General features: G+C 37.8%; 1 protein-coding gene across 2 annotated transcripts in view; it reads right to left on the bottom strand.

Moving 5' to 3' along the window:
• The window catches only part of ASXL3 (ASXL transcriptional regulator 3), a 121,649-nt gene that overhangs the window by 26,075 nt on the left and 70,079 nt on the right, over positions 1–25,495 (bottom strand). For both annotated transcript variants that reach the window (XM_066181903.1, XM_066181912.1), the window contains 3 exons: positions 15,120–15,237; positions 14,075–14,194; positions 9,422–9,585 (listed from right to left, as the gene is read on the bottom strand). In XM_066181903.1, coding sequence (XP_066038000.1) covers positions 9,422–9,585; positions 14,075–14,194; positions 15,120–15,237 — 402 coding nt within the window. The remainder of the gene's footprint in view (positions 1–9,421; positions 9,586–14,074; positions 14,195–15,119; positions 15,238–25,495) is intronic.

Raw genomic sequence — 25,495 nt, forward strand, 5'->3', positions numbered from 1 at the left:
GTTTAGTACAAAACATTTATGATTTCAGATCTTGAGGACACAGATGGCAGGAATGTGGAAGAAGTAATGCAGCTGAAGACGCAGAATATTAAAAAAAAAAAAAAAAAAAAAAGGCAGGCCTTGCAAAAACCCACAGACACAATAGGATAGGAACTGCTTCTTTGCCTGAAGATAAGGAACACTCAGAGGCTCATCTCAATCAGAAAAATGCACACATTTACACAGTGCCTTGACTGATGAAAAATTTATCCTTTCTTAAGCCAGTTATGTATTTAAAGCCAACAGTGGAGGAGGTTCTAAGTCAGAAGTATATAAACAGGTATATAAGAAAAATACTTCTGACAAGATGCAATTACCAGGGCCTTTTTGCTGTTGTGACCACAAAATGTCTACAGTTACACTGAGAAATACATGAATGGTAAGAGATACATCCAACACTATATACATACATATATACAGCAGACAGAAATACATGGTCTGACTCAAGAGCTGCTGAAAGAACAACAAAATCAGCCACCACAACTTCAGGTCTGGGGAGGTGACACGGATAGGCACCTATGACTCTCTCAGCAATACTAATGTACCTCAGCTTGGGTGTTCATGTTTACTCTGTGTCAGTTCTCTTCCATGGATCTCATCTTTTCACAGTAAAGGGTAACATCAACCAGAATATGGCTAATTTTCTTTAGTTCTGATTATGAAGTTATCAAGCCTTATAAGAAAAGCTCTTTGCCATTTCCACCTCATTGCTGACATAACATGAACAGTCTGCCTCCAAATACAAAATGAAAAGACAGATTTTGGAGACAGATGGTGAAAGTGATTCTGAGTATTACTTCAGTTCGATAAAAAATAACCAGATTAAACTTAGAAGTAAAACATCAAAGGATGAAGAAGAAAATATCTACTACTACAGGAATAATTGCTTCAGACATGAGGAGAAAAGCAAGAAACATCTTTTAGAGAAAGAAACAAAGACCTTCTCTATCTTCACTAAAGTGGGAAATATGCCGAGTAAGACCGAAGAATTGCAAACATATGTTTTCAAAATGAAATGTGACTTGTTAATTCAGACCTTGTCTAAATCAAGAAGACAAGTGAGATAGCTATATTCATTCCAATACACTGTAGTGTCAAAAAAGACAATAGAATCCAATCTGTTTGAGCTCAGATGCAAGAAATTAGATGAAGAATTTTAGGCAAGTAATAAATCTGGCAAAATGAAAAGATAAAGCATGTTTTAAAGTGAAACAAAACCCAGAAAAAAAACCTAGAACATGCAGCAAGCAGTACTGTCTAGCTGCATTCAAATTCTAGAAGTAACAGTTTAAATCCCTTTTTTCTAATACATAGTTCCCGTAATTAGTGACCCCAAGCATGTCAGAACACACAGAAAAAAGCAAGTATTTATAAAGGTACTAGAAAAGGCATATAAGCCTGGGGGAAATTTAGGCAGAAAAGCATATATGGATTGTGATCAAGGCAAGCATGTATGGAACTTGTTTAAGGAAAGATGACTAGAGTCTCTGAGAAAGTTAAACATTATTAAATTATCCAAGAATGTTCATATTTTGTGGACAGTGCAGGAAAAGGAATATAAACAACAGGGTCTATTCACTTAGCTTTTAATAATAAAATTATAGACATATACCTTTGAACCCAAGAAGCAGAAGGAGAGGGGAAGTTACATGCAGGCATCTAAAATTAGTCAGTCATTTTTGATGACTGTCAGAAATGAAAATCCTGCATCCAATCCCTTTTCTCTAGGCATTAGAAAAAACTGCCTTTCTATGCAAAAAAAATGGCTGCACGTCCTTAACACAAGAGAGAACAAGCTAAAGGAAATCTGAGATTAAATAATTCAAAGAATAGTAATGTTCTGAAATAATTAGGAAGAAAGTCTCAACTTTTTTTTCCTCTTTTGTATTTAAGCCACACAAATAAGTTGGGAAAAGGTGAGGGGAGGGAAATGTGAGGGAAGAAGCAGAGACAGGGTGGGAGTAGGGGTGAAGAGGGGGAGAGTGCTGCAGAAGCACGGATGGATCACTTCTGCTTGCTCTTCCTTTTGCTGCACCTGCATCCAACATCCTGCTTCAAGCCCTCATCTGTCTTCAGATTCAGAACGGTCAGGAATGTCTGTTCTCCATCTAATTCCAGTGCAGCCCTACAGTGGAGGCACTGCAGACCAACTCATATCACGTAATTATTAGCACTTTGAAAGGGAGACATAGTTGAACACTACCCACTGCAGTACTGCAGTGCATCCTTAACAGCTACATAACTGAGCATACCAGTCTCTTGTGCCCATATACGTTACTACTTATGTCCACACATTAGTTATACTCTCGTAACACAGCTCCTAGCAGAGTCTTTTAAAAAGGCACTTATGGGAGGCACTTACTTTCCCACTGGAAGGGAGGTGCTTTACCAGTTCCCTTTTTAAAGTACTAATAATTCTGTCAAATATAAATGGAACTTGCATTGCATACACGGTCCTCTTTTTTTAAGCACTAGCAGCTGTGCACTGAACTTTAGAAAACTTGCTTGAAGGGAACAAGAGGGGAACAAAAGCTTCACTAGTCTGCATCAGAAGAACAATCTTGAGTGAAGGGCCCCTCACACATCAGAAGGACTTATGGGAAAGGATGCTGCGGAGATAGCTGTGGATCTTGTATTTTTTAGCTTTCAGGGCGCTAGATCCTACTAGATGCTCCAACTGAGGTTAGCCTTGCTACAGACAAAAGCAAATGCAATAGTTCAGCTAACACTGCTGCAAAATGTGTTCTTAAAGGTGAGACATGTTTTAAGTGTGACAAGTGTAACTAGGCTTTAGAAATCAAAAAAGAACTTCCACAACATGGATGCAGGCAGAGTGGAAAACACTGATTCACACTTCTGAAATACAGTGACCAAGCCTGCAGCAATATGAAACCATGACACTTAATCAAAAATGTAAAGCTTCCTATTCACATATGTAGACATACTGATACTGAGGAGGACCTCTAGGGATTACTGCAAACAAGCAAACAAGAATTCCATTACCACATCAATCAGAGCAGCCAGATTGCAATGCAATTGCAGTGAGCCTTTCTGGACTGCCTAGGGAAGCTGAAAGAGTAGCTTTCTTGTAGCTAAAGACAACTGGGATTTTGAAGTAAAATGCTACAGCTTTCAACTCACATAAAGTGAAACTGATGTTTGTTGGTAATACACGACTGTGAAATACACACATGCACCATCCATACAGGTGTGTTAGGTAAAATGAAATTAACTTCCAGCATAAGGACAGAAGGCCAGCTGAGGGTAGTAACCTGTGTGAAAACCCTTGGCTAGCTCAGCTCAGGGATCAGACCTAGAATCTTATTGAAAATGCAGCTTAAATCTTTGGAATTTCTTGATATATCTACTCTGTAAGATATCTGTATTAAAACTACCCTAATAAAGCTGTACAAATAACGCACATTACAGCAACTCCATGCTGTCCACATCAACCGGTAAAACGGAAGAAAAAATGTCAGCTAAAGGGAGAAATGTGACATAAAATGACCTTCAATTACTGCACACACAGGGGTGCCAATTTAACAGCTTTTTAAATCTGCTTAGGTGCAGATGACATATGTTACATTTAACCTTCAATTGCAAATGTTTTCTCCTCTGAACTAAATGCTTTTGTCATAACCCTAAAACTATTTCAGTGTAAAACTCAAACATTTATAGGAACATATAATAAATATTTGAAAGCCACTGATGATAGAGAATGGAAAAGGACACAGCTAAAAGGTTGTAATATCAGCAAAAAAGGCAGCTAAGTAAGATAAGGTAACCATTTAACTACCACTACACAATAATTCCACACAGAGAAACATAAAATAAACCTGGAAGCAAATAATACACACAGCACTAATTTCTGCAGTTGGTCTTTTTATAAAGGCAATTCTGCAAAAATCCAATGGCAAATATAAACCTCAAGCACTGATGACATTAATAAAACAAGCAGGGAGATGGTTACATTGCTACAAGAAACAAACTGTGGAAATCAAGCTCCACTTACTCTCTTCTACTAATATACAGTAAGATACATACTAAATACTAAGTGTTCAGAATATCAGATACCAGACTTCTCTTCTTGTCTTTTACAAGTAAAAGAATATTTTTTATTATTCATTACCCACTCTCCACCACAGAATTCCAACTGATGTGCTTGGTTGTAGGAGTAATTTGTGCACATCACAAACAATGGTTACCTTTTGCTTTCATTGCTCAAATTGTAGGAACAGAAATTAAGCTGATTCATACTGCATGAAAACAAGGAGGTTTGAATTGGAATTCTGCAGATAACCTTCCCCAAAATTACTTATTATTTTAAATGGAACAGAGTAAATCACTGACATAACCCTGTGCCTTTTCTCAATGCAAGCTGAGAAGGAATCTTTACAAGGTGACAGATTCAAACCGCACCAACCTAAAATGAACAGGCCAAGACAGAAACACAGAACCTACACTGACCTTAAAATAAAAAGATGCTGTGATATGACTGCATAGCAGTACTAGCATTGACCCAAGGGATAGCAATCATTTTGGGATTTTCTGATTTAGAAATCAAAAGAAAAAGAATAAGGTGGGTTTTGACCTATTCCAGAATCCTTTGAGTTGTACATCATACTTTCCTTTTTAGTAGACTGACCTGCTACAAACCTGAAATATTCACAGGTCCTTCTGCAATACTACATGACCTAAGTAATTCTTTAAGAATACTGAAGTTTTTAATTTAAGTAACTGACTTGACTACCTATAAACTGTAGATAAAAGATAATTGCTAAATTTCTTTCATTAAACAAATAAAGCTGAGACAAGATATAAATATTACTGGGCTTCCCTCTACTACTTTAAATGTTCCTCCTGAATAGATTTAGTCTGATAAAATGAAAGTGCTACCAAACACACAGGTCTGAGGTGGCTTTGAAGTATTTTTGTAGAAAGAAATTCACATCTTATGTGAAAGGGTGGGGCAGGTGCAAATCACAAGAGACTCAAAAGAGCCCAACATTACCAGAATAGAAAAATGCAAGAGAGTTAAATTCTCAAAGATGAGAAAGGTGTTAAGCAGTCACAGAGTCTGGAAAGACACACTTTTTTTCAGAGCATTCAGGAAAGAACATTTTGTTTAGCTCTCTATGGATTAGTAAAATCATGTCAGCTTTCTGCTACTCTTCAGATAATGCTACACTTCTCCTCTTGGAAGCTAAGTAGGTGGGTGTGTTCCCCTCCCTTTTGTCCATACCCCAGTGTTAAGAGCAGAAATTTGACTTTCCAGAAGCACCAACAAGGAAAGCTGGTGTAGACACAACATTGCCAACTGCCATTCATTTTCAGCAACCCGTTGTACAGGACTGTTACTCATCCTTGCACAATATGTATTGTTTAAATAATATTTAAAGACTCATTGATGCCATACAGCAATCTAGATATGGAGAGAACTTCCTGCTTTGAAGATGAGTATGTGTTGAGAGGCGGTCAAGAAAGCTTCTGTCACATGTAATTATCAGATTGATGTATCAATGTCAGAAATATGTATTTGATGAAAAATCCATTCTTCTTTAGCTGTAGAATGTTCTAATTAGAGCTGTAAAGCAAAATACTTTGCTGGAATTTGTGATAACTGAAACCTCTTGTGCAGAGACTTTTCTTTCCATATAGTTTCTATACCTGTACATTTTCTGCATTTCCAGCTCAGTCATATAGGTCTTCCAGGGAACCACCCAACAGGCTTCTACATCAGCTGAGCTTCAAGAATTTTGACTCTTTGAATCCATACAGATTAAGGAAGAGCTGAAACTGTGGATGTTCAGATTTCAGTCATGAGGTTCCTGGCATCCAGTGATGCAAGATTTTGGAGCAGTCTGCTAAGCAGACAAGTTTGGGACATAGCTGCTTCTCAGGCACTTCTCAAATCTTCTCGGCGGTGATCAGTGACAGGACCTGAGGGAATGGCCTGAAGTCGTGTCAGGGGAGATTTAGGTTGGATATCAGAAAAATGTTCTTCCCCAAGAGGGTGATTGAGCACTGGGAAGTGGTCACAGCACCATCCTGACAGAGCTCAAGAAGTGTTTGGACAATGCACACGGTGTGATTCTTGGGGCTGTCCTGTGCAGGGTGAGAAGCTTGACTGGATGATCCTCATGGGTCCCTTTCAACTCAAGATATTCTATATTTCTATGATTTGAACAACATCTACATACTTATTCCTTCTGAACCCAACCAAAACAAATAAAATCCCTGACAAAATGCATCTACCATAACTGCCAACTTGCTCCAATTTATTTCATAGACTTTTTGAATATAGAAAATTACACAAGGCCTCATTGCTACTGAAATAAAATTTAAACGAAAATGCAGGCTGAAATCAATGTAAGTTGTGATTATAAATCATGATACAGTTTATCTTTTCCCAAGGGAAAAAAAGGGCAATTATTCTATTCCACTTTGCCAAAAATCTAGCTGGAGTAGGAAAAAGGACAGCAAGAAGTTGTTCACACCTTCTTCCATACTGGGATATCTTTCCTAAGGCTTTCTCTTTCATGGGCTCCAATAGCTTCCTGATAGCAACCACAAAACTTGAAAACGAAAGATCAGAAAACGCATCCCAATAAGCTTCTAACTTGTCCCTGAACCTTTCTTGAACACATTAGACTAACCAAGGTTGAGATATAAGTCATTTATTTATAATAAACACTTGCACACAAAAACCCAGAAAACCTCAACTCCCTTAACTAATAGTTTCTAAAAATGCTTATTCAAACTGACACATGCATGACAAGTTTTGGCTGAGTATGATTTAAGGAGGTGGAGTTATACCACCCAGAAAAATGGTGTTTATGACAGAAATGACAAAGAATCATTCATCAAGAGGTTTTTCTATGTGGAGTAGTAATAAAGCCTAAATGAGACTGCACTTCATTAGTAATTTATTTCACAGATCACTATATATATACAAATAGCATAACTCTATTACATTTTTATGGTGCCATTTATTACAGTACTTCACATACTATATCCACATGGCAACACAGAAACACAGCTTTCTCTGGGGAAGACAACAGCAACCAACTGCAAAGCAGCACACAGACACTTCTGAGCCAGAAGAGCAGAAATAAGAATTTTCAGACGAATCAAGGAAAGGACAACATAAAACAATAAAATGGAACCCCCAGAGATGTGCAGCTAACTCAAAGAATAGTGTTGCACCATTTTTGTTTGCCTGATGCCCCATTTGATTTAGATAAAGGAGGAAAACCGAATACCCTTGCCTTGTTCAGTCAGAGTGACAAACAGCAGAGACTTCCACCAGAGCTCCCTGGCTAAAATTCTCTCTCCTTTTATTTGATCCTTGAGCACTACACTGGCATTTCCACTTGCCACAGGAAGGAAAAGAACATCAGTTCAATTGCTTTCATAAGTCTGTGCCTGGGATGCCACACTTCAGGGATAGCCAAGGACATATTCTCAGATACCAAGAAAAGAGATGCATTTCTTTCTCTGCTAAGACTTTGGCAAAGTGAGGGGTTAGGGTTATTCCACTCTCCACTGGAAAAAAAAAATTCAAACTTTCACACTTAGAGGCCAAAAACTTCCACTAAACTTCAAGAGATGACTGGTGACTCTTGCCTTCCAAATGCAGGTGAAATCCTGGTATTCTACACAAATCCACAGAATACTGTGAGAAGATGACAGACAGAATGACAGACCTGCAAATGTCTCATCACAACATTTGCTTGTGAAGTAAAAGTGTCCAATTATGTAGTGTTGGGCCTCTGAAAGAACATATTATATGCATTATGTGAATGCTTTTGGAAATAAAAGTTAAAAAAACCATGCACTGCTTTTAACTAGAGAGGCATGTTTAAATTCAACAAACTTTCTCTTGATTTTCTTGCCAAAAAAACTCTGCTGTAAGAACACTGATAAGAAGGCAAGTGGCTTGTCAGTTGTACATACTCCATTTTTAAAAATAAATTTTAAAGTAAAAAACTTCTAAATAAAGGCCCCATACTTGAAATATAATTTATGAACATTGGGTCTTTGATGGCTGGAGAGAAAACATGATTTTACCTAGTACTTTTTTTAATCTTTTCTGTTGAATTAACTAGAAAGAGAACAAAAAATCAAAACTATGACAAAAGTATTTGCTGGGCACAAAGTTAAAATCTATTTGACAGCAGGGAAAAAAGTTTTCTTAAAACTTGTCAATATTGACTTTGACTGCACTGTGGGAGCTTGAGAATAAACACATTTCTATTGTTTCTCCTATGGATCTCTTCCTGATGTTCTTTCTTAAGCATTCTGTTATTAAATGCAGAATTATGGTCCATAACATACAGTATCTAATTTGGTAAGTGGCTAAGTAAATGTACATCAATTCAATTTTTCTTTATCTTTTTGCATCATACTGCAGTTCCTCTCCCTGCTTTAGTGGTAGACTAACTACTAACAGTTTAAGAAATAAAACCTGCAATACTGAAATGAAATACTGATTTAAGATGCAGGTTTTAATTACTCATTTAAGTGATCTGCATTCTCTAGTTACTATATTAAAAGAGGGACCATCTGCAAAAAATATAGTGCCCTCTTTGGGTAAGTTAATGAGTCTGAATTAAGTGCATGGGTATTCCCCACTGAAACTGGTAAGACTGAATCCCTAAGTGAGGGAAGTGAGTAAATGAAATCTCTTTTCTATTTTAACTAGTGACATGCTGGAAAGACTTTTTTTCCTCACTCTAAGAAACCCCGCAATCTGACCAACAAATGCAGGAAGGACCAGACATTGTAGGAAAGATCATGACATTGAAATTTTCTTTCCAGCCTGTTACTCTCCAAATCATTCTCCTCAACAGATCTGAGCACATAGCCATGAGCTCTGGAGAAGATACTCCTTATAAAAGGTGTGAATGAGTGGATTCACTGCGCTGGAGCTGAGAGAGCTTTTACACGTGGGCTTGTGTAAAAGGTGAAGAGCAGGAGAAGAAACAGAACCAATACTGATTTGGACATTGCTGGCAGAGCACCAAGGAAGATCACAAGTGAAAAGAGACTCAAAATAAAGAGAGTCTTGAGAATGAGAAGTTTATCTTCAACACCATAGGTAAAAAAGCTAATTAAGTGATTTGGCAGGTTTGAAAGATTTGCTGCCCAGTTTCCATTCAGACAAATCAGGGAGCTGCAGAGTTTTCAGGAAGCAAAGAAGCAGGAGCTGGTTTTCACAGATAAACTTTACAGTCATTCTACATCTAACAGTTTCACCTAAGAAAATATGGAGACTTTCTAATTCTTTCCTGGAACAATTCTTAGTCAGTCAAACCAGCCTATGCAAACACACTGTAAAAAGGTCTCATTAAAAACAGAAATATTGTATGATGCTACTTACCTGCCTGTCTACTTCTGGAAGCAAAAGCAGGAGGTATTGTTGAAAATGCTGAGGTAAAGAAGCAAAGGTGTGTTTATTTATTAAAGCCCTCAGGTTAGTGTTCACTAGAATAGATCCAGGTGTTTCTATGTCAATATCCTCAGCTTTGGTCCATTTCAAATGTCCTGGAGTAAATAAACAGAAATAACTTTAAACATAAAAAAAGGAAGAGAGTAGGAACAAGTCTTCTTTTTAAGTTTTTAGCTTTTATTGTATAATACAATAAGCTCTAGAGAAATGGTACTCTGAGGAGGGTAACAGTGTCTTTTCTAGGTGTCTTAACAGCTTTTATATTTGTATTTATATTTGTATAATAACAAATATTTTATATTTGTCTCTTACACACAAAATCTTTTTATTTTATATTCAAGAGACAAAATGCATTTGTCTCTTGACCTCTTATGTTCCAGTCAGCATCACAGCTGACATATTCTTACTTCCAGCTCGAGACCAACTCAACTCAACTGCTGCAGAAAATAATCCTGTCATGTCGTCAACAATAATTACATAAGCACCTATTTTCAAGCAAAAGGCTGCTTGATGAGGTTGATGTGAATCAATCATTATGGACAGCTTCTCTTTTGCCATCAGCAGTGTCCTGTGGCCTACACAACTTCTCCCATTGCACCTGCTGAAACTACCTGTGTCAATAGAGACTGATCAAAGAGATGAGAATATTTAATATGTTAATGTCTGAAAACATTAACAACAAAAAACAAAAACCCTTTTTCAGAATTTTCCTAAGAATTGATGATCAAAAACGATCAACACACAGAATGCAGCAGCAGGAATTGTGACATTAGTAAACAGGATACGTGAGGAATGATACAAACCTGGGAGTAAGATAAAGACTCAGCAGAGGGAAAGGGAAATAAATAGTCATATGGCTCATGCACAGCACTACAGAATAATGCCTTCTTGCTTTACACAGTGGATGGAAGAGCTATCAGCTTAAACTCTTGCACAGTAAGAAACATATCTTACAGAATTAAGATACTGGGAAAAGAAAGCTTTCAACCACTAAGAACAAGGAGATGCTGGATTAGATCCATAGGGAGGTACTACAGTCCCACCAGTGAAAATCTTCTAAGAATATGTTAGACAAATACCTGCCAGTAAGGACAGATGCATATCTGATTTTGATCTATGACTGATAAACAAATTGGACGACCACTGGAGATTCCTGTCTGGTCTGATTCTGTTAGCATCTCTAGGAAAATATTTAGAAGATACTTTTTAAAGCTTCTTGAAGAGCTACCTGCTTCAAGGTATTTATATACTGCTACAATCCTTTTTTTTCCGCTAAGTCTTAACATATCAAAGTCCAAGTAGCTGGAAAAACTCAAAAGCTTCTAATCCCTCCCAGGAAATTTCTTCAGGTTTCAGTCTGTTGTACTTCCAAACACTTCAAAAATGTTATAAGAGGGGCCTGAACTATAGAAAACACAGACTGCATCAGAATCTCTAAAAAAAGTGATTAAAATACTATTCCACTGCCATGATGAATTGATGGCATTTGGCATTTACATAGGACCTCTCAGCAACAATTAAAACTGACATATAAAGAAGAATAAATATGTTTTAAAAATGAGAAAATTTGGGCATACTGATTATTAGATATGTCTCAAATGCTACAAGCTACTTAACAGTTAACATTAATAGAAAGAATGCAATTATGCTTTAGATTTCCTAGAGGACCTATGGTGGTCTCTTCCTTGAAAGTCTGTAACTACAAAATATACATATGCAAGAAAATGAAGATTTGTAAATACTAAAAGTTCAACTTCAGTCACAGCCTCCTGTAAACATTCTTGTGATTTTATTTTATTTTTCAGCAGCTGATAGTAACTGAATGAGACAAGGACTACTTTGCACTCAGCACAGGATAACCTTTTCCAACACATATTTCTAACATACTCTATTTCAGTACAGCAAGGACTCCATAACCAACAAATGAATGCCCTGTTATACAGGACAATTGCATGGAAGAAATGCCCATTTTCATGAAAGCATCACAATAAACTATCCTCACCATCTGTTCCACCCACTAAATATAAATGTAAAAAGAACACAGTCCCCGAGCATAACACAAGTTGTATGATGTACTGAATTTTAATGTCCGTATGTATATTCTCTTCTTTAATCAATCCAAAATACATATCCCCATCTTCTAAGCAACTCCAAATTAGAGTAACATTTTCCCCAGCTAGCGCTTCAAATCCTATGGGAAGGCATACACGCAGAGATAATCCAAACTGAAATAAGATACATGACTGCAAAATCAGTAACATCTTCCAGTAGCACATATTCTCATAGCATGAAAAGACTAAGACAAAGAGTCAAACCTACATTTTCTGATTTATTTGACCTGCTATCACTGACAGAATACTGTGGAGGTTTTATCAGCTTCTGGAAGAAAGGTATGTATTGCTTCTAGGCCAGTAGCAAACTGTGGATGACCACCACAGTCTTAAAAAAAAACCAACCTCAAAATCTGTTCAGAAGAACAACAAATTCTCTCTCCTGGACTCTTCCTATAGCTAATTTAGGATCTGTATAGCAGGTCCCAAGTTTGAGAGCATAGAAGTATGACACTACTGCATCACTAATCATAGCTCTGAGAAGAGTTTATGATAAAACATGTGCTAATATTTTTTTATGTTGTTTTCCACAGAGAAAGACATTTTGAATCCTTATATAGTTCAGGGGTATCACTGTCCAGATCAGAAACAGAAGCTGTAAGACAAGAGAGAAAGTCAGGCTTGCAGCCTTGGAAAGTAAGAGTTTAGTCTTCAACATAAAGAATTAACCACAAGGAGATGGAAGCACCATGGTTCTACATAAAGGAATAAAAACGAGAACAGAAAAAGGACAGAAATCACACAGTTGGCAGAATCTGTTAACCAAAAGGGAAGAAAAAAGCAATCATATTTAATCAGAGCTCAGAAAGTCTACCAAACCCAACATGCAGTGAATGTTCAGCAGATCAGCAGAGTTTCAGACAATCAAACAGTATCTGGACCTGAATTGTGCACTATATAGGACCCTGGACCCTTTCTCTAAGCTGCTGTTCAACTGCACTTTTAGCATCCCAAGAAATGTTGTGTCATGAGGGAAACATTTCAGCAGGTACAAGAACAGAAACTCTTAAATCTTATACAAAATTCCTGCACTCCATGCGTGGTGTCCCAAAAGTCCAGTAGATTTATTTTCCAAAATCCACCAAAAAACCCCTAATGAATTCATTTGATATCAGCAGCCAACAGTTGATGTCATATGTGAAGATGAGGAGGAATGTATACTTGAAATTATGTGTCTCAGTCTTAAATGTAGAGAAAAATTACAGGAAATCATCTAACATTGAATGCAACTTTACATAGCAAAAACTGTTTTAATACTGAAGGAGTATTACCTATTTTGAATAATAACACATAGAGAACTAGCTATCCACATGAGACTGATTGATAATCTGCAGAAAGATCATGTATGAAACCAGAGTACACTTTTATGGGAGGCTGTGATACAATAAGACTTATAGGTTACACTGCCCAGAACTGGTAATAGCACATTTAACAACTCTCCTATGGCATTTATGAAGTAAAGTGCCTTGGAGCTATTTTACAGGATTATTATATATAAAAATAGGACTAGGCTGGATGATTAACAAAGAAGAACAATCTTATCCCCACAAAGATAGACATAAAATAACTTCTAGGATTTAACCACTACAAAAAGCTTGTTTGTTATCTTTTTCAGCATGGCCACATTGCAAAATACTTCTCTAAATGATTCAGCATCCTGCTGAATGCAAAAAGTACTTTGTAAAGATAAAGAAACAGTTATGTCATTGCTTGACTTCACTTAAGCAGAGGCAAGAGTCTTAGTGAACACTACATTTTGTGCTCCCTAGGGAACTTTTGCAATTAAATTTCATGCAGAGCAGGAAAATCTGCCTATCACATGGAGACTGAGAATTTACTCTAAGCATATCTTCAGCGAAAATTCTGTTAATTACAGAACATGATCCATGAACCTCACTAAAAAACCCACAGAAAATAAAACCAGAAACTGTATCTACCACCTCAAGAGATATAGCTTCGAAATAGTTACAGATCCAACTGAAGAACTAAATCAACCAAGGAGAACCAACCAAAACTTCTATGCCAAATCTCTGTATGATGTGCAATAATGCAAATGAAGAAAAGAGAATGTTAACTTCTAATCGGGCAAGCATGCAAGCAAATATGCTACTATCTCTGGGAATAAATTGCACATTAGGCATGCAAATTCACCATGAAGAAAGAATATCTGTTACACACCACTCCACCCCCCAAAAAATCATTACGTAACAATCAGAGTCTAATTGCTAAATCACCTCTCTGCCTGCAGTTGCTTAAGTCTGTCAAACTTTAAAAAGCAACCACTGAGGACAAAAAAACCCCTGAACTGATCATGGATTTTCCAGGTAGACAAAAAGATGTCTTCTTGAGAAAGGGTCAGCTGCTGAGTTTGAAAAAGGGACAGGTAAACAGAAAAATAAAACTTTCCAAGAGAACACAGAGTTTAGAAAAATATCAGTATTACAAGTAAGACATTTATTTTACTCCTACTCACCTAAACCAGATTTTTTTAATCTCTTTAAGTGCTGGCTTGTTTGCTTTCCAGTTGGAGACTTTTGCCCATGTTTCATCTCTTTATCAGAACCATCTGCTTCACCATTTTTAGATTCTGATCCTTTGAAAAAAGTAAAATCCCTCAAATATGATGCTTTTTGCACTTTTACTAACAATCCCCTCAGCACCCCCAACACCGTAAACAAAAATAATTAGGATTTTTAAAAAAATCGACATCTTCTTGCTGAAAGGAAATGCATTTTTCTGGTCAGAACACAATTCCTCCTCATCAGAGGTATTGGAAGTAAAAGCCCAATAAATCAATTAAATGCTGAAAAACTAAAGTTTACTGAACACTGCAGTCAATAAAAATGTTCAGTGATCTAATAAAAATAACATAGTTCTATAATGCCCAGGAGATATGTTTAAAAATATTTTAACCTTAAGTTATGGGGCAATAAAGCAACCTAAGGCTGAAAAAAGACCATTTCTTTTTGAAGAACTATTTAAAGAAAAAATATGTTTGGAAATACAATTGTCAATTTCTGTTAAACATAGACACAGAAATCTCTTAAAATGAGCAACTTAACCACCAGAGCTAAAGGTCAAGGTTATGCTGCAGTGATAAGCATGGTATAAGAAGAAGAAAAGCTAACAAAAGGATTTGAGTATTGCAATGCAGAACTGAGACACAAATTCACATTCACAGAGAAGCTTGCCTTTCTCCCCCCCTCCTCTTTTTATGGCATTGAATACCAGCATGTGGTCCTCCATTAGAGCTCCAGAGCCAAACAAAATGTTACTTTGCATTCCTTTAAAGCTCCTGCTATTACCAATTGTCATTTTACTGTGTGCCTTCAGTCCTTTACTAAAGAAAAATCTCCATCCTTGAGACACAAGTCTTGATAAAGAAATAAAGACGTTAAACAAAGCCACCCAGTGGAAACATTATTTCAGCAATTCCAAATTCCGTATGCTACACATCTGATTCAGAGGAAGGCTCTGTGACTAGAGCTGATCTGGCAAACTGTTCTTTAGCTATTTACCTGAAGGTGAATCCGACTGCTCATCGGACACCTTTAATGGTGTCAAAACAACACGAGGAACAGTCTTGTTTACCATCATTGAGACTCCATTTCTTCTTTTCTGCTGTTGTCTCAAAGCCTACAAAAACGATAACAAAACGTAAAACTGTAGCAAAAAATAATGCATGTAAGTGAATTACACATGACATTTCTCTACCATTAAACTGAATCCCTTAAAATAAGCATAATTTACACAGCTACTGACTTGCCAGACTTCACACTTGTCCTCTTTATGTCATTTTCTTTTAAAATACAAAATCAGGCTTTTGTTCCTTTTTTTTTAATAGAGAAAGAAGATGCACCTTAGATCATTTTCCAATCCAGTTTTGACAACAAAGAAGCACATAACTGTTTGCTCTACCTTAACAGCACAACGTGATAACCCATGAAACGTGAAACTAAGACTTCCAAAAAAAAAAAAGTAAACCCAAAATGTTTGAAAACCAGAACAAAAATATATATGTCTGCACATCTCTCGCAGGTGCATCCTCTCCAGTATACTGCTCAGTCAATCAAGTTAACACAGAGTGTCATCAGTATGTACAGCATGTAAGGACTACAGTATTGATGCACTCACTCAGCCGTGAGTAGTGCTGCACAAAATCACTGAACATGGCAGGAATCATTTATTTTCGTGAAGGGAGTCAGTCCTAATCTTGGAAACCTTGCAGCATTTGGCTTCTGTCTGTTTGACTTTGGGCATTAACCTTCAGAACACGAACATGATGGTGTTCTGGCAAATCTGGGGAAAAATGATACACGAATAAATCTCTACAAATGGTATTGCTTTGTGTTTCATAAATGTATTGAATACAGGGCTGATAATGCAATATAGAATATCTACAGATTAGAAATAGCAAATATCCATCGGACTGTTTTATGTGGAAAATGATATCTCATTCAAAAGGTCTTAAAACATACAAATATGAATACCTGCCATATAATACATCTGCAAGCATTAAAATTCTGGAATTAATCAGAATGGGCTGGGCTTAATACAGCTCCCTCCAAGCCTCCTGTCTATTTTTCTCCATTCTTACTGTGCACTCTATTTTTGCAATTGTGATTTGTGTTATGAACTAGGGGGATTTATTAAAGTAATACCATATCAACAAAGAATATATTTGATATGAATTATCCCTATAGGTTTATGAGCATGAATGACTCATGTCCTATGAGATTTAAGTCTGTAACTTTAATGGATTGTAATACCTTTCCAAATTGTTCACATAGCTAAATAATAGGAAAAAAAACCTCTGAGAAGAAAGAAATCAATATTGGTCTATTCCTCTAAAAAACACTCTACACAATGTAAAATACACCAGGCTACATAGAAGCTATTTCACGGATTAACCCATTTTATTATACTTCTTAAAAGACACGTAAGCACTGTGCAATAAAAAGCAAATTAGAATACTTGAAATCAAACAAAGAGAAGGAGCTGGTCAGATCTGCACTGAACCAAAGAAGCAGCAGAAAGCCATAAAGAACAGCCTATACTTCAAACATTTTTGAGACAGAAAATTCATACTGGTATCGAGCAAGCACAGCCAGATTTGTGGACAGAAAATTCTAAAGTGTTAACATTTCTCAGAAATTCCTCAAAATTCCAAAAATTACCCTGCAAACCTAAGTGTCAAATCAGGTGATTCTTAATTAACAGTAATACTACGGAGATAGTGGAAAACAGTTCACTAAAAATTAACTGAAAAGACTGGCAATGTCTGCACTACCAATACAACAATGTAACCATAACCCAAACTTCGTATCATGGTACCCCACAGTCAAATTTGCCTCATGTCATCCTCATTTCCTCCACCCAAGGCAAATGGTTAGAGCCCAAACAATGCTCCATGTTCTTTCTCCTCTCCTTCTGACTTTCCAAGACAACTACTACCACTACCAAGGTTCCATAACCTTGCCGCTAGCATCCATACAGAAACACCATTTTAACGATTTATACAGCCACTGCGGCAAACGCAGATTCTTTGTCCAGCCTTGCAATCGATTCTCAGTGCTTAGACTGAACTCCCATGAAGGAGAGAGAGGAACCAACAGTGTGTCTAACACCAGTGACGGGCACGCAGTGTTTGTACACCTCAGGTGACACACGTGCTGCTGGAGTGAGGACAGTGGTACCCAGTATTTGTCAGGAGCACCACTTACCTTTTCTCTTACTGGCAGGCCCCGTGGTCCTAAAGCACACATTTATGCAACTGATCTGGCGTTTGCAAGAAGCACAGGCCAACTCATGCCCATGGAGCACTAATGCAAGACTAACCCTGGACTGTTAGATGAGGAAATACAGCTGGGAGCAGACAAAAAACTATTTACTTTGAGGCATAGCACACTTCTTGAGCTACAGGATAAGCACCTCTGTATGTGAGGGTCAAGCACAAACCTTAAAGACACCATTTCCCTTTGGCAAACATCTGTTTTTCAGGGTTTCTTTTTCCCTAACATACACTGATTCACTGCCAGTCCCTTCCCCAGCTCCTCTAGTTTAACAGTTCAAGGAACTGATTACCATAAAGGGCCCAAGTCTGAATATCAAGCTGACAGTAAAGCTACACACACCTGAACGACAGGCTGTAGAACAAAAAAAACCCAATCCCAATAGGGCCCCAAAACCCAACCCCCTCACAATGTGGACATTAAATATAAGTAAAACTTTTAACACAAAGTTAATAAATTACCAATGAATTACCCTGTGTACAGAGAATAGACACATAATCTTCCCCATGCCTGTCTTTTCATTCGTCAAATGAAAGATATGAGACAGGGGAAGAGGGTACAAAGATATCAAGTAAATAATCTAACATATGATTTGCAGGGTAAAGAGATGGCTGAGATGCTGCACAGACATTCTTGTTATAATATGTCCAGCCAATCACAACAATTTTGTGCTAAATTCTCCTCTGAATTTGAAGCCGCAGGATCTGAAATTTTGGACAGACAAGTCTTTACTAGACAACACTAGGCGCAACCCAGTAGTGGGAGAAACTGCTGACTGATACCCAGTTACAAGGGAAGCCAAACACTAGAAGGAGTTAAGTATAAACGAAGGACAATCTCTGTCGTGTCTGCTGAGGACAAATATATGACTTCTCTACACCTAGCCTGAGGGATATTCATTTTAGAATACAAGACTACTGTAGGATAAGACAAGAATCTTGTAACCCAAGATTAATTCTACTTAGCTGGGAAGTCAATGAGATTACCTCAAATGAAACATGCACCAAATGCCTGCTATAGTGAGCTTTTAGTGCGCCAAGCTAATTTAGTGCTTTCCTAGTCACCACGACCAAATAAATCAAATTTATAACTAGCACAGAAGAAAATGAGAAATGTTTTAACTTATTCCATGGAAAAATGGTTCCAGATCTCACTGTAAATATGGAAACAGTAACTAACACATACTACATTGTCATATTTTACCGACACAGCCCTTTGCATCTCATCCATATTTAGAGATATATAAATTCCTAGCTGGACTTCCTACAGAACTGCAAGAAACAGATGATGATTTTACCAAGTGGTAAGGTGTCATTTTCACTATAGAAAATTAGAGAAAAACACATGCAGTACATATGATAGCTTACATAAAGAATATTTTTCTTTACTGAGACTCTATGCTTACATTTCAAATGCATCAATCACTTCATGCTAAATGCTTGAGTTAAAAAAGCTGCACGATTTAAATACCTAGAACTGATCCCTGTTGAAGTATTCTGTAAGATGTTACTACCATCTTATTTGTACAACAAATAAATTTAAAAAAGAAAGGAAATTAAAGTCCATGTAATATACAAGTTAAAACATTACAAGCTCTCTTAAAATTACCACCAAAATATAATACTTACATCCAGCCTTTCACAAGTAGATTTGCAAAGGACATCTGTGAATCTCTCGCACATAATGAGTATGGAGAATTCCCAGTATTCCCATTCATAAAAATGAACCTGTGACCATCTGTTGAATAACACTGCCATGGTCATTATACAGTGCTTGGCATAATTATTTGGTTTAATGAAGTTATTTTTATTGCCAAAATCTTTAAGTAAACTACCAATCCATTTTCATCCGAAGAATTCAAAATAAAATAAAAAGATGAGAATTAAGAAAACAAACTCTGAAGATAGATGGCAAAAGAAAAATACCATGAAATTAACAGTGAACTTCTAATTCCAAGTGTTTTTTTTTTTTAATAAAGAGGTGACAAGAGCAAGATTCCTTCTTTTTTCAGGGAGTTTCTATCCCTACTGGAGTACAGCAGCATTTTGGAGGTTTCATGAATGCCATTATATGCTCATAAGAATAATAATTTCATGTTTTGTTCATCTTAACACAGGAAAGACTTCTTCACGCATGTGACACAATGGTTGACTGTCCTCAGTAAAAACTGATAAAGTCATCTTTCAAGCAGGAATGAAAGAAAACAATATAAAGTAAAAGGTAACTGGAGATGGGGGCAAAATACCTCCCCAAAAGAGCACCAGAAGCAAAATGTCAGCCTCTGTGTTCTGATTTTTACTGCTGCTCAGCAATTTTTATTGTTTTTCTTTCCCACATCTTTTCAACTCAGAATGAAAAAATGGAGCACAAAGATAAACCATTAATGCAGAAAACCACTTTCATTTGAGCTTAAATGCGTGACATGCTGAGAATGTTAAAAATTAAGTTATTATCAACAAAGACATGTAACACTTGGTTGCATTAAGCAGCATTGTCCCAGATTTCTACTTGTTCCATAAATGTCAAGTCTACATTCTGAAACTCATGTAATGAAACATAACCTTTGAAATTTCACACATTATGGATCAGAAATATTAAGCTATGGAATTCTTCCATTCTGCCACGTGAAAACACAAGCTATGATACACTGAGCAAAGTCTCTTGCACAAAACAAATAACAACTCTACATCACGGTTATGGATCCCAAATTGACAAAGATGAAACAGGTTTATGGTTTACCACTGATTCACTTAACACCACCATAAAATTCAGTCTTTGTCTTCTCTCTCACCCTCATTTTGTTAATAAAATTAGGAGCCTTTAATTCCGATGTGTCAGTTAAATTAAAATTTCTCATTGGCAACCTGTTTCATGGATAGACAGAGCAGTTAAACTAAAGCAGTAAGCACAACAAATCATGAAGAGTAAAGCCATTATTATTTCCTAGATGCCACTAATTCTCATATTAAACATAAACAAAACACTCAGTTATAAGCATGCAACCGTAAGATTAAAACACAATAAAGATGTCCTATGGAAACAACTACAAAGCACAAAGTGCCATTTCCGAAGCAAATTAATTTACTTCCAACCAGACTAGTACACTAAACATGTCAGTATGGTGCCAAGTGTACATAATTGGTCATCTGGAGATGAAGAGTAGTGTCAGAATCTGCAGGATGGAAGTTTGGAAACCTGGGGTTTATTTTCAAACAAATGCTAATACCTTCTCAAATAAGCATCTATTCTTGTCCCATGCCATCTTCCTACCTCGTGACAGTTACACCTGTATTTGGAATAAAAATAATACCTTGCTGTCTATTTGTTCCTTAGGTCTCAGTAGGGCTCAGGGTCTTTCTGCAGGACTACAGTACACATTAACACTGAACATTTACCTGTGTACCAGCCAACACCGAAGTGCTTCAACCTTTGTGGGGCAGAGACAAGGAGATCTGTCTGTTCTCATGTGTGTCTGTACACCTGCAAGCCAGCACTACTTTCTGTGGGATTACAATAATGCAGTCACAGCTACGGTTGCTGCAGATCATGACAGACTGCAAAGTAAATGGTTTTGGTGCTTTCCCAAGACAGAAAAAAGGACAAAAAACACATGTGATGTGTTCAATGTCTGTTTTGACTTGCATGTGAATGGGAATGATGATGACATGTGCATCAACTCAGTGAAAGCTTTTTTACAAAGAGAAGGACTGGGGTTCTTTTAATGGTTTGTGTAGTATTAAATTAATAACATCCATCAGCTGAAAAGTGTTTTATGGGGAAATCTGTTCTTAGGCACAACAAAGCACATATAGGTAAGGAAACAGGTTGTAGAAAGCAGTTTAAAAACAAATTAAAATAAAGATAGCAGTGTCAATACAAAATCTTAAAACAGTAATCAACACTTTCCATAAGGTCAAATTTTCAAACACACACTGCACAAGGGCCAAGGCATACAGCAGGGGCTTCACAGCTAGACTCCCCAGATAAAAAAAAATCTTCTCATATTACCACTGAGAGAATTTACATTGCACCAACGTAAGCAGTGTAATGTCTTTCTGCCTGACATCCTGTTTCAGCCCGGGTACTCCTGCTTGCCCACACATCCTGAGCACACAGCCTTCTGGGGACCTCCCCAACAGCTCCTGGAACACCATTTGGAGATAACTGCTTGTCAACATTTTGTAGGAGGCTTCCTAGAGCTCTGAAGAGTGGTGAGCTGTTCCAAATCCTGCCTTTCCCTGAAAAAGCCAACACTTTCTAGGATGCACTTCAAAATCAAGGCATGATTCAGTGTCACCTGGGTATAATTTCATGTTACAAACTATTCAAATCAAAAGCTTTCACATGGCCGGAAAGAAGATACTCACTTAGGTATTCACTGCCACTATAAGGAAAAATCACATAACTCCACTGGAAAAACTAAAATGGGACTCCAGTCTCAGTGATTATATTTTCATTAATACAATAGCAATGACCAATCCATCTGAAATAGTTCCCCAGGCTACTTAAGGGACAGGCTTCTTAAAGAAACACATTATCAGACAAATGCAATGCTTAGAACTGGGCTGCTATCTTCAGCTTGATTACCTGAGACTTGGAAAAAGCAACTGCATCTACAGAACAGGAAAAAGAGAACACTTTCAACCCATATTTGGGAAGAAGACTCCACTATGTTGCAGTGGTAGGTTTAAACAAATGTAATGCTCACGCCAGGACATATTTTAAGTGAGGGATACTCTCCTATGCTGAGTTAGAGGGGAAACTACACTTCAACATTTAAAATTGCTTTAAAATTTTTTAGTTATTTCTCAGACTAAGAAATTCTGTAAAACACATTTATTAAATCAGAAAAGGTGCAGCAGTGCTGTAAAAAGCATGCTGCGCAAACAACCCCAGAGGAGAAACAAGCAGAATGCTCCAACAACCGGGAGATAGTTATTAAAAAGCAGTAGAAAAAGAAAGCAGGGACTGTGTGGATTCTTGTCCCTTTCTTTCCACCACAGGTAAGGGCTGAGGACCACGGGGATGACCCAGAAGAGAGTCTCATAAACATTGTCTTGCGTCTTACCAAAGCACTGTGTTGAGCAGCTGGTACAGGCTGCCCATGCATAGGGACCTTTAGAGGGACATACCGTGCAGCCAGCCTTCGGGCAATGCATGTATTCCCTGAACAGCTTCTGCTGGAACTCTTGCTCTCCCAGCTTCTTTTCCCCATAATGCAGTCTCCCTGCCATAGTTTCTCTGTCCTCTTCCCTAGACTTGTCTTGGCAATCAGATAATCAGTTTAGTTTATCATCTTCAAACTTCCATTTTCCGGAGTGCATTTTGTAAACTCCAGTGTCCCTTTCCATGTGTCTCTAGAAGTCAAAAAGCAACATGTATTCCTTCTTTTCCATTTGTCGTCAGGAAAATTTGTCAAGAATCATCACTTATGTTGCCAGACATCTGATCAAATGCTTCAGCTAGGGAGCCAGAATTCTCCAACTGTGGCATTGGTATATTTGTTGCATCTGAAATGAAACATAAGAAGGTGGTTAACAGAGACACTGAGCAACTGCAGCAAACTCTCTATAATGAGGAATTCAGTACAAAAAATACCTCTCAGTTCACAGTGGATTTTCAGAACCTTTCAGGAAGACACCCTGCACTTAAATTCTAAGTGATTAGGACAAAATCATAATGATCTCCTCTGTCATGACCTCCTTTGCTTCTTTGGGGTGAGGAAGGGAAAGCAGGGCAGGCAAATATATCAGGCTTCTATTAGAGCATGTGAGGGAGCAGTTGCTCAAATGAGTCAAAGGAGAGATACCACAGACAGACTCATACTGGGTTACTTCCTGTGGACAGCAAAATGCTTCAAGATAACCTGCATCTGGCTGTAGTGAAGGAAAGAAGTCCAAACAGAACGAGTGTGGAGGGAGCAAGACTGGTGAGTTTGCTCTTCTCTCAAAGAAAGGTAAGCAGTGTGAGCTGAAGACAGGAAAGCAAATTCACACCAGCATCATAGGAGATCAGGATTCTACCCTTAGTGCCAACCTAGGCACTCAGACTCCTGTGTCCAAAACAAAAAAAAAGAAACAAAGAGATCTTGATAAACTAGTTCTATGAATTTGGGTAAATCAGGGCTAAATTACAGTGTTAACCATCCTGAAATTTAGTCTCTCGTAGGTTGGTTTCTAACAAGAATTACAGTTGTGGTAGAAATGTCAGCCTGAAATGTTATTTGGAGCTGTGCAAGTCTAATATCCTATAATTCAGAAGCAACATATGAGCCAAACCGTAAGTTCCCCATAGCTGTGTTACTGCTTGGGGCGTGACAACATACACTGGGGGAAAAAAAAGGGGGAGGGGGGGGTGGAGTTGCCATTTATATTATAAGAACAAATCCTACAAATGGGTGCCTTCCTTCTCATTAAAAAACTGCATCTACCCACTTTATGAATTAAATAGTGGCACATATATGAACCCAGCCACCAAGCATGCAGACAAAGCCCGAAGTTAAGGAAAACAAAACAAACCATGGCAGTGACATACCTTGTGTTGATTCCCTTATTTCCTGAGCTTCTCTCCTCCCAAACCCACTTGGCTGCTGTCTCTGGAGTTTCTGTCTCTACAAAGAGATCTGGATGCCCAGCACAGTCTCAGACATGTCCTGGTTCTGTATTCAGATTCTGAGTCTGAATGGAGTATCCTTCTCTTCTCCCAACAGAAAATTTATGGGTACCCTTCTTGGTGCTGATTCCAAAGTGCCAAAAGGGAGGCAGGATTTTCTTCCAAATCTGGGAGGTCTACTATGATCCCAGACACCATTATATCGCATCTTCAAGTTCTTTCTCCTCTCTTGGTACTGACCCAGGGAACACCTGGTACACTGATTGGCAAGGTGCTCTTACACTTGGCTATCAGAGTCCAACAGACACTAACACCACCTCAATGTCCTGGATATTCACGCATTCTCAGTGTTACCTATGTGAGGCCAGTTTGCAGGTATGACTGTTTCTTCTGAGAAATGTTCCAAGAACATCTTGATAGATACAGATAAATCTGTATACAGCGAAGACTTCCACAAAAAAGTACCACCTCAAGTCAATGGAACAGAAACTGGACCAGAAAGAAGCATGTAGATACTATGCCATGACTTGATGTCCATACTGGAGTTAGCCTTGTCCAGAGCAAGAATAAAGCACACAGTAGTGTGACCATGTACCAATGCTAGCAGATGCAGGTGTAGTTCAGTACTTTCCCAGGAAGAGGTCCTTACATGGGTCTGCATGCCAAAACTCTCAAGTGTGAAAATGAGGTAAATCAGTATGGAACTGATGGGTACTGATAAGAAATCAGCGTGTGACAGCGTGCCATTAGCCTTCTTTTCAAAGGTACAAGATCAGCAACAGCTGGGCACACATGCCCAAGCACTTCCAGCAGCACAAGAGAAACAGAAATCTGCAAAATCTGCCATCAGAAAGCCAAGCATAAAAGGCAGCTCTTCACCATAGGCTCTTTTGTCTATGAACCCTCATAAACAGGAACTGGTTTGTGGGAGATTATACTCAGAGTAAAGTGTAAGCATTTTACAAGAGCAAAACTGAAACTCTGTCGGAAACCAAAGGGAAGAATGAAACACACTCAGTGGTAAAACAGTCAAAATCTCTTTTCCAACAAGGACAGCATGGAAGCTGGTGAAGCCAGAAAGTTTCCAGACCAAAATGGCAGCCCAGCCTTTGAAAGGTGAGGACATAAGGGCTGATCTGTGACACAGAACTTATGAAAATCCACTGCAACTGCAAACCTCCTTAGTCCCTGCAAAGCACCCCAAATCCACTGCTATCTGAGAGAAATCAAAACCAAGAGGCAGGGCTCAAAAACTGCCCTTTCTGCCATGCATCTTGCAGAGCTCAAAAAATGCAGCATTGTGACTAATTTGATTCATGAGAACATCCTGAAACGTGGGCTGTTACAAGCCAAACACGAGATTGCTCTTTGCAATCTAAACCCAGGAATATATCTCCAGAATTCATTAAAAAGCAAATCATATGTAAATCCAGCATGTAATAATTTAAAGAGAATTACATATGAGTGGTTAATAAGTAGATAAACAGTAG

The sequence above is a fragment of the Chamaea fasciata genome, unplaced genomic scaffold (assembly GCF_029207755.1).
Source record: "Chamaea fasciata isolate MVZ Bird 193981 ecotype frontalis unplaced genomic scaffold, bChaFas1.0.hap1 SCAF_1, whole genome shotgun sequence".
NCBI classification, from domain to species: Eukaryota; Metazoa; Chordata; class Aves; order Passeriformes; family Sylviidae; genus Chamaea; species Chamaea fasciata.